Source organism: Lichenostomus cassidix, unplaced genomic scaffold, assembly GCF_008360975.1.
Source record: "Lichenostomus cassidix isolate B80296 unplaced genomic scaffold, HeHo_3.0 HiC_scaffold_39, whole genome shotgun sequence".
Classification (NCBI taxonomy): domain Eukaryota; kingdom Metazoa; phylum Chordata; class Aves; order Passeriformes; family Meliphagidae; genus Lichenostomus; species Lichenostomus cassidix.
In genome coordinates this window covers 1456601-1471070 of record NW_028147446.1, presented here as the reverse complement: position 1 = coordinate 1471070, position 14470 = coordinate 1456601, and the positions used below count along the sequence as shown (strand labels likewise).

General features: G+C 46.4%; 2 protein-coding genes across 2 annotated transcripts in view; both read right to left on the bottom strand.

Annotated features, from left to right (window-relative positions):
- Nucleotides 1–1078: 1078 nt before the first annotated feature.
- Nucleotides 1079–14365, bottom strand: LOC146422677 (protein Wiz-like). The gene is made up of 7 exons (XM_085045784.1): nt 14359–14365; nt 13168–13761; nt 9289–9840; nt 7118–7621; nt 4970–5368; nt 3348–3540; nt 1079–1866 (listed from the first exon to the last, which is right to left on the bottom strand). The coding sequence occupies exons 1-7, from the start codon at nt 14363–14365 to the stop codon at nt 1713–1715; spliced, it is 2403 nt and encodes an 800-aa protein (XP_084901910.1). The 3' UTR covers nt 1079–1712.
- Nucleotides 14366–14369: 4 nt separating this feature from the next.
- The window catches only part of LOC146422676 (A-kinase anchor protein 8-like), a 19716-nt gene continuing 19615 nt past the window's right edge, over nt 14370–14470 (bottom strand). Inside the window, exon 13 of the mRNA XM_085045783.1 lies at nt 14370–14381. Within this exon, the coding sequence (XP_084901909.1) occupies nt 14370–14381 (12 nt within the window). The remainder of the gene's footprint in view (nt 14382–14470) is intronic.

Here is a 14470-nt window from a genome sequence, read left to right as displayed (position 1 = left end):
TCCCCCGCGCTGATTGGCCCGCGCGGATCGCGCATCCCATTGGGCTCCAGGCGCTGTCAATCGGGGCATTTTCCGCCCTGCGATTGGCTGAGGCGGGTGTCATAGTGATGAGGAGGCGTGGCTTCCGCCGCTCTGCTCTCCCATTGGTCAGCGGGCCTGGTGAGCACCAATCGCGTGACAGGCGTGAGTTGGCCACGCCCCCTTTCCACAGCGGCTGCTGCCATTGGCTGCCTGCGGTGAGGCCGCGCCCACTCGGTCACGTGGGGGGTGTCACCTGCATCACGTGCTTGTCACCTGCGTGTCCCCAAATCCGGGGTGTGACGTCATTGTGACGTCATCCCGAGCACAAATACAGGGGTGTGACGCCACCCTGACCCCCAAATCCATGGATGTGACGTCATCCCGATCCCAAATCCATGACGTCATCCAGATCCCTAAACCCATGACGTCATCTGATCCCCAAACTCATTACATCATCCACATCCCTAAACTCACGACGTCATCAAATCCCCAAATCCATGACGTCATCCCAAACCCTAAATTCATGACGTCATCCAATCCAAAATCCATGGATGGGATGTCATCCTGATCCCAAATCCATGACATCATCCCAAACCCTAAATTAATGACGTCATCAAACCCCAAACCCACGGAATTTCCCTCCATCCCAATCCCTCTAAATCTCCCCAAAAAACCCCCAAATCCTCCCGGATTTTCCCCCAAAATCCCCAAAATTCTGAACATCCAGAGACTCCGTTTTGATTTTTTTTTTTTGTTTTGTTTTTGTTTTTGTTTTTTTTCCCCGGGAATTCTCTTCCGGAAGAATTGACTCCGTCGTTCCCCCAAAACTCCCGGGTTACAGGAACCGCCGGAAACTTCCGGAAAAACGTGGAAAAAATTCCAAAAAAACCAAAAAAAAAAAAAAAAAAAAAATCAGGAAAAAAACCCAAAATATTTAGCCGTTAAAATTTCCTTCCGGAATCCAGAAGCCCGATTCACAAAAAACGGAATTTCTTTATTTAAGCTTCTACAGAAATCAGGTTTAAAAAGTCGGGAAAAACGGGAAAAATGGATTTGGGGGAAAAAAAAATAGGAAGTCGAATCCTCCCGGTTCAGGGTGGGAATTTTGGGAATTTTTCCCCCCAAAAAAAACTGGGAGGGGAAAAAAAAAATCGGGAATTTTGGGAACGTGTGGAATTGAGGGAATTCCGACATCTATGGGGTGAGGAAAATCCGGGAAAAATCCAAAAAAAAATTTGGGAATTTACAGCAAGTCGGAGAGGATAATTTACAAAAATCCACAGCGTTTTTTTTTCCTCCTTCCCCAAAATCCGGGAATTCCGGGAATTTTGGGAATTTTGGGGATTTTCTGCACCCGACCAGCCGCCGGGAAAAAGCGACGCCGTCGGTTCTTTGGGATTTTTTTTTTTTAAAAAAAAAAGGGATTTTCGGGAAATTTAGCGGAAAAAAAAAAAAAGGAGGAAAATTTGGGATATTTTTTTCCCGAAAATCCCGGATTTCTCCCCGCGGGAATTCCGAGGATTTGTAGTGCTTGAAGAATCCCTCGGAAAAAGAGAAAAAATTCCGAGGAGTTTTTTGTTTTTTTTGTTGGTTTTTTTTGCTTTTTTTTCCCGAAAAAAAGGAGGAAAAATCCGGTTTTTTTTCTCGTTTTCCGGGATGGGTTTTTTGTTTTTCCCAGATTTTTGGGATGCTCAGGGGGTGTCGGCGAGGGCGGCAGGATCCGCGGGAGGTTCGTTCCGGCAGGAATCGGCTTTGGAGAAGTTCATCTCCAGGATGTGACGCTGCAGGTGACGAACCCACTGCTCCTGGATGGACAGAGGGCCCTGGAACTCCACCTCGCAGAACCTGAAACACGGGAGAAAATGGGAAAAATTGGGGGAAAATTGGGGAAAAAAAGGAGAAAAAAAATGGGAAAAATTGGGGGAAAATTGGGGAAGAAAAGGAGAAAGAAATGGGGAAAAAGTGGGGGAAAAATGGAAAATTTGGGGAAAATGGAGAAAAAATGGGGAAAAAGTGGAAAATGGACAGAAAAATGGGGAAAAATAGGAAAAATTGGGGGAAAAAAAGGAGAAAAAAATGGAGAAAAAGTGGGGGAAAATGGGAAAAATTGGGAAAAAAATAGGAAAAATTGGGGGAAAATTGGGGAAAAAAAGGAGAAAAAGTGGAAAAAAATAGGAAAAATTGGGGGGAAAATGGAGAGTAAAATGGGAAAAAAGGGGGAGAAAAATGGGGAAAAATGGAGAGAAAAAAATGGGGAAAAAGCAGGAGAAAATAGGAAAAAAGTGGGAAAAAAGTGGGAAAAAGCGGGAAAAATGAAGAAAAAATAAGAAAAATTGGGGAAAAATTGGGGAAAAAAAGGAGAAAAAAAAGGGGAAAAAGCATGAAAAAACATGAAAGAAGTGGGGAAAAAAGTGGGATAAAGTGGGAAAAAAGTGGAAAAGAATGGGAACAAATAGAAAAAAATGGGGGGAAAATTGGGAAAAAATGGAAAAAATTGGGGACAAAGTGGGGAAAAATAGGAAAGAGAGGGAAAAAATAGGGAAAAAATGGGGGAAAAGCAGGAAAACGTGGGGAAAAATGGGGAAAAAGCAGGGAAAATATAGGAAAAAAGAGGAAAAAATAGGAAAAATTGGGGAAAAAATGGGGAAAAAGTGGGGAAAAAATAGGGAAAAACGGAAAAATGGGAAAAAGCAGGAAAAAATAGGAAAAATTGGGGGAAAATGGGGAAAAAATGGGGAAAAAAGGGGAAAAAATGGGAAATTGGGGAAAAAATGGGGAAAAAATTGGGGGAAAATGGGGAAAAAGCGGGAAAAAATAGGAAAAATTGGGGGAAAAATGGGGAAAAAGGGAAGAAAAGGAGAAAAAAAAGGAGAAAAAAAGGAGAAAAAGCGGAAAAAAATAGGAAAAATTGGGGAAAAAAATGAGGAAAAAAGCGGGAAAAAATAGCAAAAATTGGGGAAAAATGGGGAAAAAATGGGGAAAAAACTGGGAAAATGGGGAAAAATAAGAAAAAACAGGGAAAAAATGGAAAAAAATGGGAAAAAATAGGAAAAAAATGGGAAAAAATAGGAAAAAAACAGGGGAAAAATGGGGAAAAAGCAGGGAAAAATGGGAAAGAATGGGGAAAAAATGCGGAAAAAAATGTGGGAAAAGTGGGAAAAGAGCGGGAAAAAGGCGGGAAAAAATAGGAAAAATTGGAAAAAAATAGGAAAAAGATGGAAAAAAATGGGAAAAAAGCAGGGAAAAGGTGGGAAAAAATAGGAAAAAAGCAGGGAAAAGCAGATAAAAAGCAGGAAAGAGCAGACAAGCCAGGCTGTCAATCCCACCTGCACTTGAGGGTGTAGATGTTGCCCACGAACTTGACGAGGGAGGCGCGCGGCGGCCGCGGCACCAGCGCCGGCACAGGGCGCACGCGGGGCGCCGGCCGCGCCTCGGGCAGCTTCGGCGGGAACTCCGAGCCGCAATCCTCCTGGCGCGGCAGCGGCGGCTCCAGGGGGCGAGGCTGGCGCCGCTCGAACTCTGCGAATTGGGGGGAGGAAAAATTGGGTGTTGGTGAGGTTGGGTGGGAAGGGGTGGGCTCCGTGCTGGGCTGAGTTCTCATTGATATTCTGAGTTCCCACTTCAGTCTGAGCTCTCATTGCCAATTCCCATTCCAGTCTGAGTTCCTATTCCCAATTCCCATTGCCAGTCTGAGTTCCCATTCCATTCTGAGCTCCCATTGCCAGTCTGAGTTCCCAATTCCCATTGCCATTCTCAATTCCCATTCCATTCTGAGTTCCCATTCCCAATTCCCATTCCATTCTGAGTTCCTATTCCCAATTCCCATTGCCATTCTCAATTCCCATTCCAATCCCAATTCCCATTCCCAATTCCCATTCCATTCTGAGCTCCCATTCCCAATTCCCAATTCCCATTTCCTTCTGAGCTCCCATTCCCAATTCCCATTCCATTCCGAGTTCCCAATTCCCAGTCTGAGTTCCCATTGCCAATTCCCATTCCCATTCCATTCTGAGTTCCCACTCCCAATTCCCAATTCCCATTCCCATTCCCATGCTCAGCTCTCATTCCCAGTCTCAATTCTCAGTCTCATTCCCACTCCATTTTCATTCCCATTCCCAATTCCCATTGCCGTTCTCAATCCCAATTTCCATTCCCAATTCCCATTCCCACTGCCATTCTCAATTCACATTTCCTTTGTCATTCTCAGTTTCCATTCCCAATTCCCATTCCCATTGCCATTCTCAGCTACATTCCTGCAGGGATTCTGCCAGAATTCCCATTCCCATTCCCATTTCTCATTCCCACTCCCATTCCCAAGTCCCATTTCTAATTCCCATTCCCATTCCCAATTCCCATCTCCATTTTCATTCAATTCCCAATTCCCGTTCCATTCTCAATCCCAATTCCCATTCCCATTTTTCCCAATTCCCATCCCCATTCTCAATTCCCATCACTGTTCCCATTCCCATTCCCAATCCCAATCCCAATCCCAATCCCAATCCCAATCCCAATTTCCAATTGCATTCCCATTCCTGCAGGGATTTTGCTGGAATTTCCATTAGCCATTGTCAATTCCCATTCTCAATTCTCATTCCCATTCTCAATTCCCAATTCCCTTTCCCACCCCATCCCAATATCCCATTCCCATTCCCATTTCCCATCTGAAATCCCAAATAATCCCATTTTTCCAATCCCAAATTCCCCAAAATCCCAATTTTTTCCCCACTCACTGCTGATATTGGCTCTCTGCTCCTCCACCTTGACGAGCAGTGCTGCTCCCAGCTCAGCTCCACTCCCATCCCTGATCCCAAATCCCAAAAAACCTCAAAAAATCCCAATAAAATCCCAAGAAATCTCAATAAAATCCAAAAAAATCTCCAAAAATCTCAAAAAATCCCCAAAAATCCCAATAAAATCCAAAAAAATCCCCCAAAATCCCACGACTCACTGCTGATATTTGCTCTCTGCTCCTCCACCTTGACGAGCAGCGCTGCTCCCAGCTCAGCTCCGCTCCCATCCAGCCCTTTCCCAGCCTCTCCGGGGATCTCAGCGATGCCTTTGCCGATCAGCCTGGCCACGCCCTGCACGGCCAGCCCGCCGCGGTGCTCCCGGGAGTGACCGGAATTCCGGAATTTCTTGGAGAAAGGCCTTCCCCCCTGGATGTAGCTGCGGTAAGCTCCAGCCTTGTGGGGTCTGTGGCGAATCCACTCGCGGAGCGTCTCGATGGGAGAGCCGTTGACACACCACTCGGTGACACCGAACTGGCGCAGGTGGGCGCGGGCGTGGCTGGCCAGAGCCTTCCTGTTCTCGAAGTAGAGCCCACAGAGCTCACAGCATGCCTCAGCTGCTGGGAAATGAGGGAAAATGGGGAAAAAATGGGGAAAAAGGAAAAAAAAAAGGGAAAAATCGGAGTTAGGACAATGAAATTGGTGTAGAGGAAACATTAATACATCATTTGGTGACCCTAAAGTGCTGCAGGTTCTCAAAAAGGAACTCATAGTAGGATTGAGATGATGGAAAACATGGGAAAATGGGAGAAAACCATGGGAAAATGGGAAAAAATGGGAAAAAATGGGAAAAAATGGGAAAAATTTGAGTTATTATGGTGAAATTATTGTAGGAGAAACATTAATGTATCACTCAGTGACCCCAAAGTGCTGCAGGGTCTCTAAATTGAGCTCATAGTAGGATTGAGATGATGGAAAACATGGGAAAAGGGCAGAAAGCCATGGAGAAACCATGGAGAAATGGGAAAAAATGGGAAAAAATGGGAATAAATGGGAAAAAATGGAGTTAGGATAGTGAAATTGGTGTAGGGGAAGCATAGAAACATCATTCGGTGACCCCAAAGTGCTGCAGGTGATCCAAGTGGAACTCATAGTAGGATTGAGATGATGGAAAACGTGGAAAAATGGGAGAAAACCATGGGAAAAACATGGAAAAATGGGGAAAAATGGGAAAAATTGGAGTTAGGACTGAAATTCCTATCCCTTTTCAGGCCTCCTGCCTCATCCCAAAAATCCCAAAACATCCTGGAATGCCTTTTCAAGGCTTCCCAGCCTATCCTGATCACCCCAAAAAATCCAGAAACGTCCCAAAATTTCAAAAAATTAAAAAAAAACTTCCCAAAAAATCCCAAAAAATCTCCAAAAAATCCCCAAAAACATTTCCAAAAAATCCCCAAAAAATTCCCAAAAAATCCCCCAAAAATTCCAAAAAAATCCCAAAAAATCCCCCAAAAGTCCACAAAAATCCCAAAAAAATCCCCCAAAAATTCCAAAAAAATCCCCAAAATCCCCAAACACTCCCAGGCCTTGTCATGCAGCGCCTTGGCCTTGAAGGGCAGTCGGGATGGAAATTCCCCGAAAACATCCCAAAATTCCAAAAAAATCCCCAAAAAATCCCCAAAAAATCCCCAAAAATTCCCAAAAAAATCCCCAAAAATCCCAAAAAAATTCCAAAAAATCCCCCAAAAAATCCCAAAAAATCCCCCAAAAAATCCCAAAAAATCCCCAAAAATCCCCAAACCCCCCAGACACTCACAGGCCTTGTCATGCAGCGCCTTGGCCTTGAAGGGCAAGTCGGGATGGAAATTCCCCGGAAACATCCCAAAATTCAAAAAAAATCCCCAAAAAATCCCCCAAAAATCCCCCAAAAATTCCCCAAAAATCAAAAAAATCCCCAAAAATTCCCAAAAAATCCCCAAAAAATCAAAAAATCCCCAAAATCCCCAAAAATCCCCCCAAAATCCCAAAAAATCCCCCAATCCCCCCCAAACACTCCCAGGCCTTGTCATACAGCGCCTTGGCCTTGAAGGGCAAGTCGGGATGGAAATTCCCCGAAAACATTCCAAAATTCCAAAAAAAATCCCAAAAAATCCCCCAAAAATGCCCCAAAATTTCCCAAAAAACCCCCAAAATATTCAAAAAAATTTCCCCAAAAAATCCCTCAAAAATTCCCAAAAAATCCCAAAAAATCCCCCCAAAAATCCCAAAAAAATCCCAAAAAATCCCAAAAAATCCCCAAAAATCCCCCAAAAATCCCCAAAAAATCCCCAAAATTCCCCAAAACCCCCAAAATGCCCCCAGCCACTCACAGGCCTTGTCATGCAGCGCCTTGGCCTTGAAGGGCAGCTCGAAGGCTTTGTGCTTCGCCTCTCCCGGCGCCGATCCCAGCCGATCCTCCAGAGGCCTCTTGGGCGCCAAAAACGCTCCAGGATTTTTGGATCCCAGCGGCGCCAAAGCCAACCCCGCCGAGCCTGCCGAGCCCAGCTTGCCCAGGGGGATCCCGGGAGGGAAGGATTTCCCGGGAATCGGGGAGGAGGAGGAGGAGGAGCAGGATTTGGGCTCGGCGCCGCCGTCGTCGGGTTTGGGGGTTTCGATCCCCGGCGGGATTTGGGGTTCCTTCTTCACCAGGAGGGGTTTGGATTTCTTCCTGAGGATTTCCCGGAGGGTGTCGATGGGGGAGCCGTTGACTGACCATTCCGTGACGCCCATCTGGCGCAGGTGGGAGCGGGCGTGGCTCGAGAGACCTTTCCTGTTCTCAAAGAACTCCCCGCAGAACTCGCAGCGGATGTCGCGGACGGGGTCGGCGCGGGAGGCTGGCGGGAGAAATTTGGGAAAAATTTGGGAAAAATTCGGGGAAATTTTGGGATTAGAGTGAGGAAAAACCCCCTAGGATGAGGTTACAGAGCCCCAGAAAGCCCAGGATGAGATTACAGAGCCCCAAAACCCACCAGGATGGGATTTTAGGATCCCCAAAAATCCCTGGATGAACCTCAAACCAGAGGATGTCGCGCACCGGGTCGGCGCGGGAGGCTGGCGGGAGAAATACGGGAAATTTTGGGGAATATTCACATGAAATTTGGGATTAGAGTGAGGAAAAACCCCCTAAAATGGGATTACAGAGCCCCAAAAATCCCAGGATGAACCCCAAACCGGAGGATGTCGCCCACCGGGTCGGCGCGGGAGGCTGGCGGGAGAAATTTGGGAAAAATCTGGGATTAGAGTGGGAAAAAAACCCACAGAATGGGATTTTAGGATCCCCAAAAATCCCAGGATGAACCCCAAACTGGAGGACGTCGCGGACAGGGTCAGCACGGGAGGCTGGGGGAGAAATGCGGGAAAAATTCGGGGAAATTTCGGGATTAGGGAGGGAAGAAAACCCCCAGGATGAGGTTAGAGAGCCCCAAAAATCCCCAGGATGAACCCCAAAGTGGAGGATATCATGCACAGGGTCAGTGTGGGAGGCTGTAGGGGGAAAGATCCAGGAAATTTTGGGAAAAATTTGGGGAAATATTGGGATTAGGGTGAGGAAAAACCCCCAGGATGAGATTACAGAGCCCCAAAAACCCCAGGATGAACCCCAAACTGGAGGATGTCGTGGACAGGGTCAGCATGGGAGGCTGGCGGGAGAAATACGGGACATTTTGGGAAAAATCTGGGATTAGAGTGGGAAAAAAACCCACAGAATGGGATTTTAGGATCCCCAAAACTCTGGGAAAATTTTGGAATTAGGATGGGATGGAGAGTAGGGAAAAATCCCACCAGGATGAGATTTTAGGATCCCCAAAACCCCAGGATGAAACCCAAACTGGAGGATGTCGTGCACCGGGTCGGCGCGGGAGGCTGGGGGAGAAATTTGGGAAAATTTGGGAAAAATTCGGGGAAATTTCGGGATTAGAGTGAGGAAAAACCCCAGGATGAGGTTACAGAGCCCCAAAAATCCCCAAAAAAATCCCTCAAAAATCCCAAAAAATCCTCCCAAAATCCAAAAAAAATCCCTCAAAAAACCCCCAAAAATCCCCCAAAAATCCCAAAAATCCTCAAAAAAATACCAAAAAATCCTCAAAAAACACCCAAAAATCTTTAAAAAATTCCCCAAAAAACCCCCCAAAAATTCCCATAAAATTCCCAAAAAATCCCAAAAAAATCCCCAAAAGATCCCCAAACTCACAGAGATTGAGCGGTGCCATCTCGTCCCGCGCCGCCCAGCCCTGCTCCTGCTGCCCCTGCGCCTCTCCAGCTCCCATCCCAAACCCCAAAAACCCCCAAAAATCCTCAAAAAATCCCCCAAAAATTCCCAAAAATCCCAAAAAAATCCCCAAAAATAAAAAAATCCTCAAAAAAACTCCAAGAATCCTCAAAAAAATCCCAAAAAATCCTCCAAAAAATCCCAAAAAATTCCCAAAAAATCCTCAAAAAATCCCAAAAAATCCCCCCAAGATAAAAAACCCCCCAAACCCCCCCAAAAATCCCCCAAACTCACACAAATTCAGCGGCGCCATCTCGTCCCGCGCCGCCCAGCCCTGCTCCTGCTGCCCCTGCGCCTCTCCAGCTCCCATGCCAGCCCCTCCAGCCATCAGCTCCCTCTTGATCTCCACCCTCAGCTGGTCCTGCTTCATCTTCTTGGGGAAGGAAAGTCCTGCAAACATCTTCCTGGCCGTGGGAGGAGCAGCAGGAGGAGGAGGAGGAGGAGGAGGAGGAGGAGAATTCTCGGGCAGCGATCCCGCAGAGCTCAGCGCCGCCGGGATTTTCTTGGCCAAGGAGGGGATGTGGAGATCCCGCGGCGATTCCAGCGGGGAGAGGTTAGCCAGGAGGGATTTGGCCATGGATTTGGGGTGGTTTGGGGGGTTCGCAGGATTCCGGCGGCGTTTGAGGATTTCCCGGAGGGTGTCGATGGGGGAGCCGTTGACGTACCACTCGGTGATGCCCATCTGGCGCAGGTGGGAGCGGGCGTGGCTCGAGAGACCTTTCCTGTTCTCGAAGAACTCCCCGCAGAACTCGCAGCGGATGTCGCGGGGAGGGTCCGAGCCTGAGGCTGGGAGGAAACAGAGAGAAATGGGTGAGAAAAGGTGAAAAATGAGGGATAAATTCCAAATGTTGGAGGTTTGGGATAATGGGAATGTTTGTGGTGCTTTCTAAATTGGAGGAGGAGGAGGAGAAGAAGAGGAGAAAGGAGGAGGAGGAGAAAGTGAAAGAGAGGAGAAAGACAAGAAGGAGGAGAAAAAGAAGAGGAAGAGGAGGAGGAAGAGGAGGAGGAGGAGGAGGAGGAGGAGAAGGAGAAGGAGGAGAAGGAGAAGAAAGAGAAGGAGGAGGAGAAGAAGAAGAGAAAGGAGGAGGAGGAGAAAGTGAAAGAGAGAAAGAGAAAGACAAGGAGGAGGAGGAGAAAAAGAAGAAGAGGAGAAAAAAGAGGAGGAGGAGGACGAGAAGGAGAAGGAGAAGGAGAAGGAGAAGGAGAAGGAGAAGGAGAAGGAGAAGGAGAAGGAGAAGGAGAAGGAGAAGGAGAAGGAGAAGGAGAAGGAGAAGGAGAAGGAGGAGGAGGAGGAGGAGGAGAAGCAGCAGAAGAAAAATAAGCAGAAGGAGCAGAGGAGAAAGAAGAGAAAGAAGAGAAAGAAGAGAAAGAAGAGAAAGAAGAGAAAGAAGAGAAAGAAGAAGAGGAGGAAGAGGAGGAAAAGGAAAGAGAGAAAGAGGAAGAAGAGGAGGAAAAGGAAAGAGAGAAAGAGGAAGAAGAGGAGGAAAAGGAGAACTCCCCGCAGAACTCGCAGTGGATGTCGCGGGGAGGATCCGAGCCTGAGGCTGAGGGGAAAAAACAGAGAGAAATGGTGAAAAATGAGGCTGGAAAGGGTGAAAAATGAGGTTAGAAAAGGTGAAAAATGAGGGTGGAAAGGGTGAAAAATGAGGTTAGAAAAGGTGAAAAATGAGGGTGGAAAGGGTGAAAAATGAGGTTAGAAAGGGTGAAAAGGTTAGGGATAAATCCTGAATGTTGGAGGTTTGGGATAATGGGAATATTTGTGGTTCTTTCTAAATTGGAGGAGGAGGAGGAAGAGGAAGAGGAAGAGGAGGAGGAGGAGAAGGAGAAGAAAAATAAGCAGAAGCAGCAGAAGCAAATGAAGGAAAAGAAGAAGAAAAAGAAAAAGAAGAGAAAGAAGAAAAAGAAGAGAAAGAAGAAAAAGAAGAGAAAGAAGAGAAAGAAGAGAAAGAAGAAGAGGAGGAAGAGGAGGAAGAGGAGGAAAAGGAAAGAGAGAAAGAGGAAGAAGAAGAGGAAAAGGAGAACTCCCCACAGAACTCGCAGCGGATGTCACGCGGAGGATCTGAGCCTGAGGCTGAGGGGAAAAAACAGAGAGAAATGGTGAAAAATGAGGAGTAAATCCTTGATTTTGGAGGTTTGGGGTGGAAAAATGGGAGAGAAATGGGTGGGAAAAGGTGAAAAGTGAGGCTTTTCCCACCCATTGGGAAAAAATGGGAGAGAATTGAGGGATAAATCCTAGATTTTGGAGGTTTGAGATGATGGGAATGTTCATGGTTCTTCCCAAATTGGAGAAGGAGGAGGAAGAAGAGGAGGAAAAATAGGAGAAGAGGAGAAAGGAGGAGGAGGAGAAAGTGAAAGAGAGGAGAAAGACAAGGAGCAGGAGGAGAGAGAAGAAGAGGAGAAGAAAGAGGAGAAGGAGAAGGAGAGGAGAAGGAAGAGAGGGAAGAGAAGGAAGAGAAGGAGAAGAAGAGGAGGAGGAGGAGGAAGAGGAAGAGGAGGAGAAGGAGGAGGAAAAGGAGAATTCCCTGCAGAACTTGTAGTGGATGTCATGGGGGGGATCCGAGCCTGAGGCTGCAAAATGTAGCAGAAAAGATGAAAAATGAGGTTGGAAAGGGTGAAAAGTTTGGGGATAAATCCTGAATGTTGGAGGTTTGGGATGATGGGAATGTTTGTGGTGCTTTCTAAATCGGAGGAGGAGAAGGAAAAAGAGGAGGAGAAGGAGGAGGAGAAAGAAGAAGAGAAGAAAAAGGAGGAGAAGAAGAGGAGGAGGAGAAGGAAAGAGAGAAAGAGGAGGAAGAGGAGGATGAGAAGGAAGAGGAGAAGGAGAAGAAGAAAAATAAGCAGAAGCAGCAGAAAAAAAAAAGAAAAAGAAGAAAAAGAAGAAAAAGAAGAAAAAGAAGAAAAAGAAGAAAAAGAAGAAAAAGAAGAAAAAGAAGAAAAAGAAGAAAAAGAAGAAAAAAAGAAGAAAAAGAAGAAAAAGAGAAGGAGGAAGAACAGGCAAAAGAACAGGAAGAGGAAGAAGAGGAGGAGGAGGAGAAGGAAAGAGAGAAAGAGGAGGAAGAGAAGAGGAAAAAAGGGGGAAAATGGGGGAAAAAAAGGCAAAAAAAGAGGAAAAAAGGGGGGAAAATGGGGGAAAAATGGCAAAAAAAAAGAGGAAAAAAGGGGGGAAAATGGGGGAAAAAAGGCAAAAAAAAGAGGAAAAAAGGGGAAAAAGCAGGAAAAAATGGGAAAAATCAAGTGAAAAAAAGGGGGAAAATGGGGAAAAATGGGGGCAAACCCAGGAAAAAATGGGAAAAAAGGGAAAAAATGGCAAAAAATCAAGGGGAAAAAAGGGGGAAAACCAGGAAAGAAGGGGAAAAACCAGGAAAGAATGGGGAAAAAATGGGGAAAACACAGGAAAAAAGGGGAAAAAACCAAGAAAAACAGGAAAAAATGGGAAAAAATCAAGGGAAAAAAAGGGAAAAGCTGGGGAAAAAAATGGAAAAATGGGGGGAAAAAGGGGAAAAACCAGGAAAAAAGGGGAAAAAATAGAGGAAAAAATAAATGGGGAAAAAAAAGGGGAAAAACCCCAAGAAAAATGGCAAAAAATGGCAAAAAATCAAGGAAAAAAAGGGAAAAAATGGGGATAAAATGGAAAAAAGGGGGAAAAAAGTTGGAAAAAGCAGGAAAAAATGGGAAAAATTAAGGGGGAAAAAAGGGAAAAATGGGGGCAAACCCAGGAAAAAATGGGAAAAGTGGGAAAAAATGGCAAAAAATCAAGGGGAAAAAAAGGGAAAAGCTGGGGAAAAAAACGGAAAAATGGGGGAAAAAGGGGGAAAAACCAGGAAAAAAGGGGAAAAAAGAGAGGAAAAAATAAATGGGGGAAAAAAAAGGGAAAAAACCCCAGGAAAAATGGCAAAAAATGGCAAAAAAATCAAGGAAAAAAAGGGAAAAATGGGGATAAAATGGAAAAAAGGGGGATAAAAGGTGGAAAAAGCAGGAAAAAAGGTGGAAAAAGCAGGAAAAAATGGGAAAAATCAAGGGAAAAAAAGGGAAAGATGGTGAAAAAAAGTGGAAAACCCAGGAAAAAAGGTGGAAAAAGCAGCAAAAATTGGGAATAACCCGTCAGGAACTCACTGAGGTTGAGCGGCCCGTCCTCCTCAGCCCCCCACTGGCCCTTGGGCTCGGCGGGCAGCGGGCTGAGCGCCAGCTTGGCTCCCTTCTCCTCGGCATTTTTGGGAGGAGGCGAGGCGCCCGGCAGAGCCGGCGGCATCTTCTTGAGCACGGGAGAGCCTGGCTGGGAGGAGAGAGCTTTGGAGAAGCCCGGAGGGGATTTGATGGCTTTGTTGATGGAATCTGCAGGTCTCTGATCCTTGAGCAGCAGCAGAGGGCGAGAGCCGGCGGCCGGCTCCTTGGGAGAGGCGGATTTCTTGGCCAGGGCGGGCTGGAGCGAGGAGGAGGAGGAGGAGGAGGAGGAGGAAGGTCCCTCGGGTTTGGCCTTGTGGCGCACCAGCTCGTAGAGCAGGTCGATGGGAGCGCCCGAGCTCTCGGACTCGGCGACGCCCAGCTGGCGCAGGTGGGAGCGGGCGTGGCTCGAGAGCCCCTTGCGCGTCTCGAAGCAGGCGAAGCACACCTCGCACGTCGTCAGGCTGGAGGCTGGGGAAACATGGGAAAAGTGAGCAAAAAACACAGAAAAATGGGAAAAAATTGAGTATCGGGAATGGGAACGTTAACACAGATAAGAGGGTGAGAAGCAAAGTTGATCCAAAGAGATTTGGAACTCGAAGCAGGTGAAGCACACCTCGCACGTCGTCAGGCTGGAGGCTGGGGAAACATGGGAAAAATGGGAATAAAGTGAGAAAAAACGGGAAAAATTTATTATTAGGAACAGCAGAGATAAGTGGGATAAGGAGGTGAGAAGTGGAGTTGATCCAAAGGGATTTGGAACTCGAAGCAGGCGAAGCACACCTCGCACGTCGTCAGGCTGGAGGCTGGGGAAAGGAGGGAAAAATGGGAATAAAGTGAGAAAAAACGGGAAAAATTTATCATCAGGAATGGCAGAGTTAACACAGATAAGAGGGTGAGAAGGAAAGTTGATCCTGAGAGATTTGGAACTCGAAGCAAGCGAAGCACACCTCACACGTCGTCAGGCTGGAGGCTGGGGAAACATGGGAAAAGTGAGGAGAAATTATCAAAACATCAGCAAATAATGGGAAAAAATTGAGTATCAGGAGTGGGAGAATGAGCAGGAATAGAGAGGGTTAAAATTGCATCCCTTGGGATCAAATTCCACTTTCCCCCAATCCTGGTTTGGAACTCAAAGCACACCTCGCATGTCGTCAGGCTGGAGGCTGGGGAAACATGGGAAAAGTGAGCAAAAAACACAGAAAAATTGGAAAAAATTGAGTATCGGGAATGGGAGAAATAGGGGGTGAGAAGA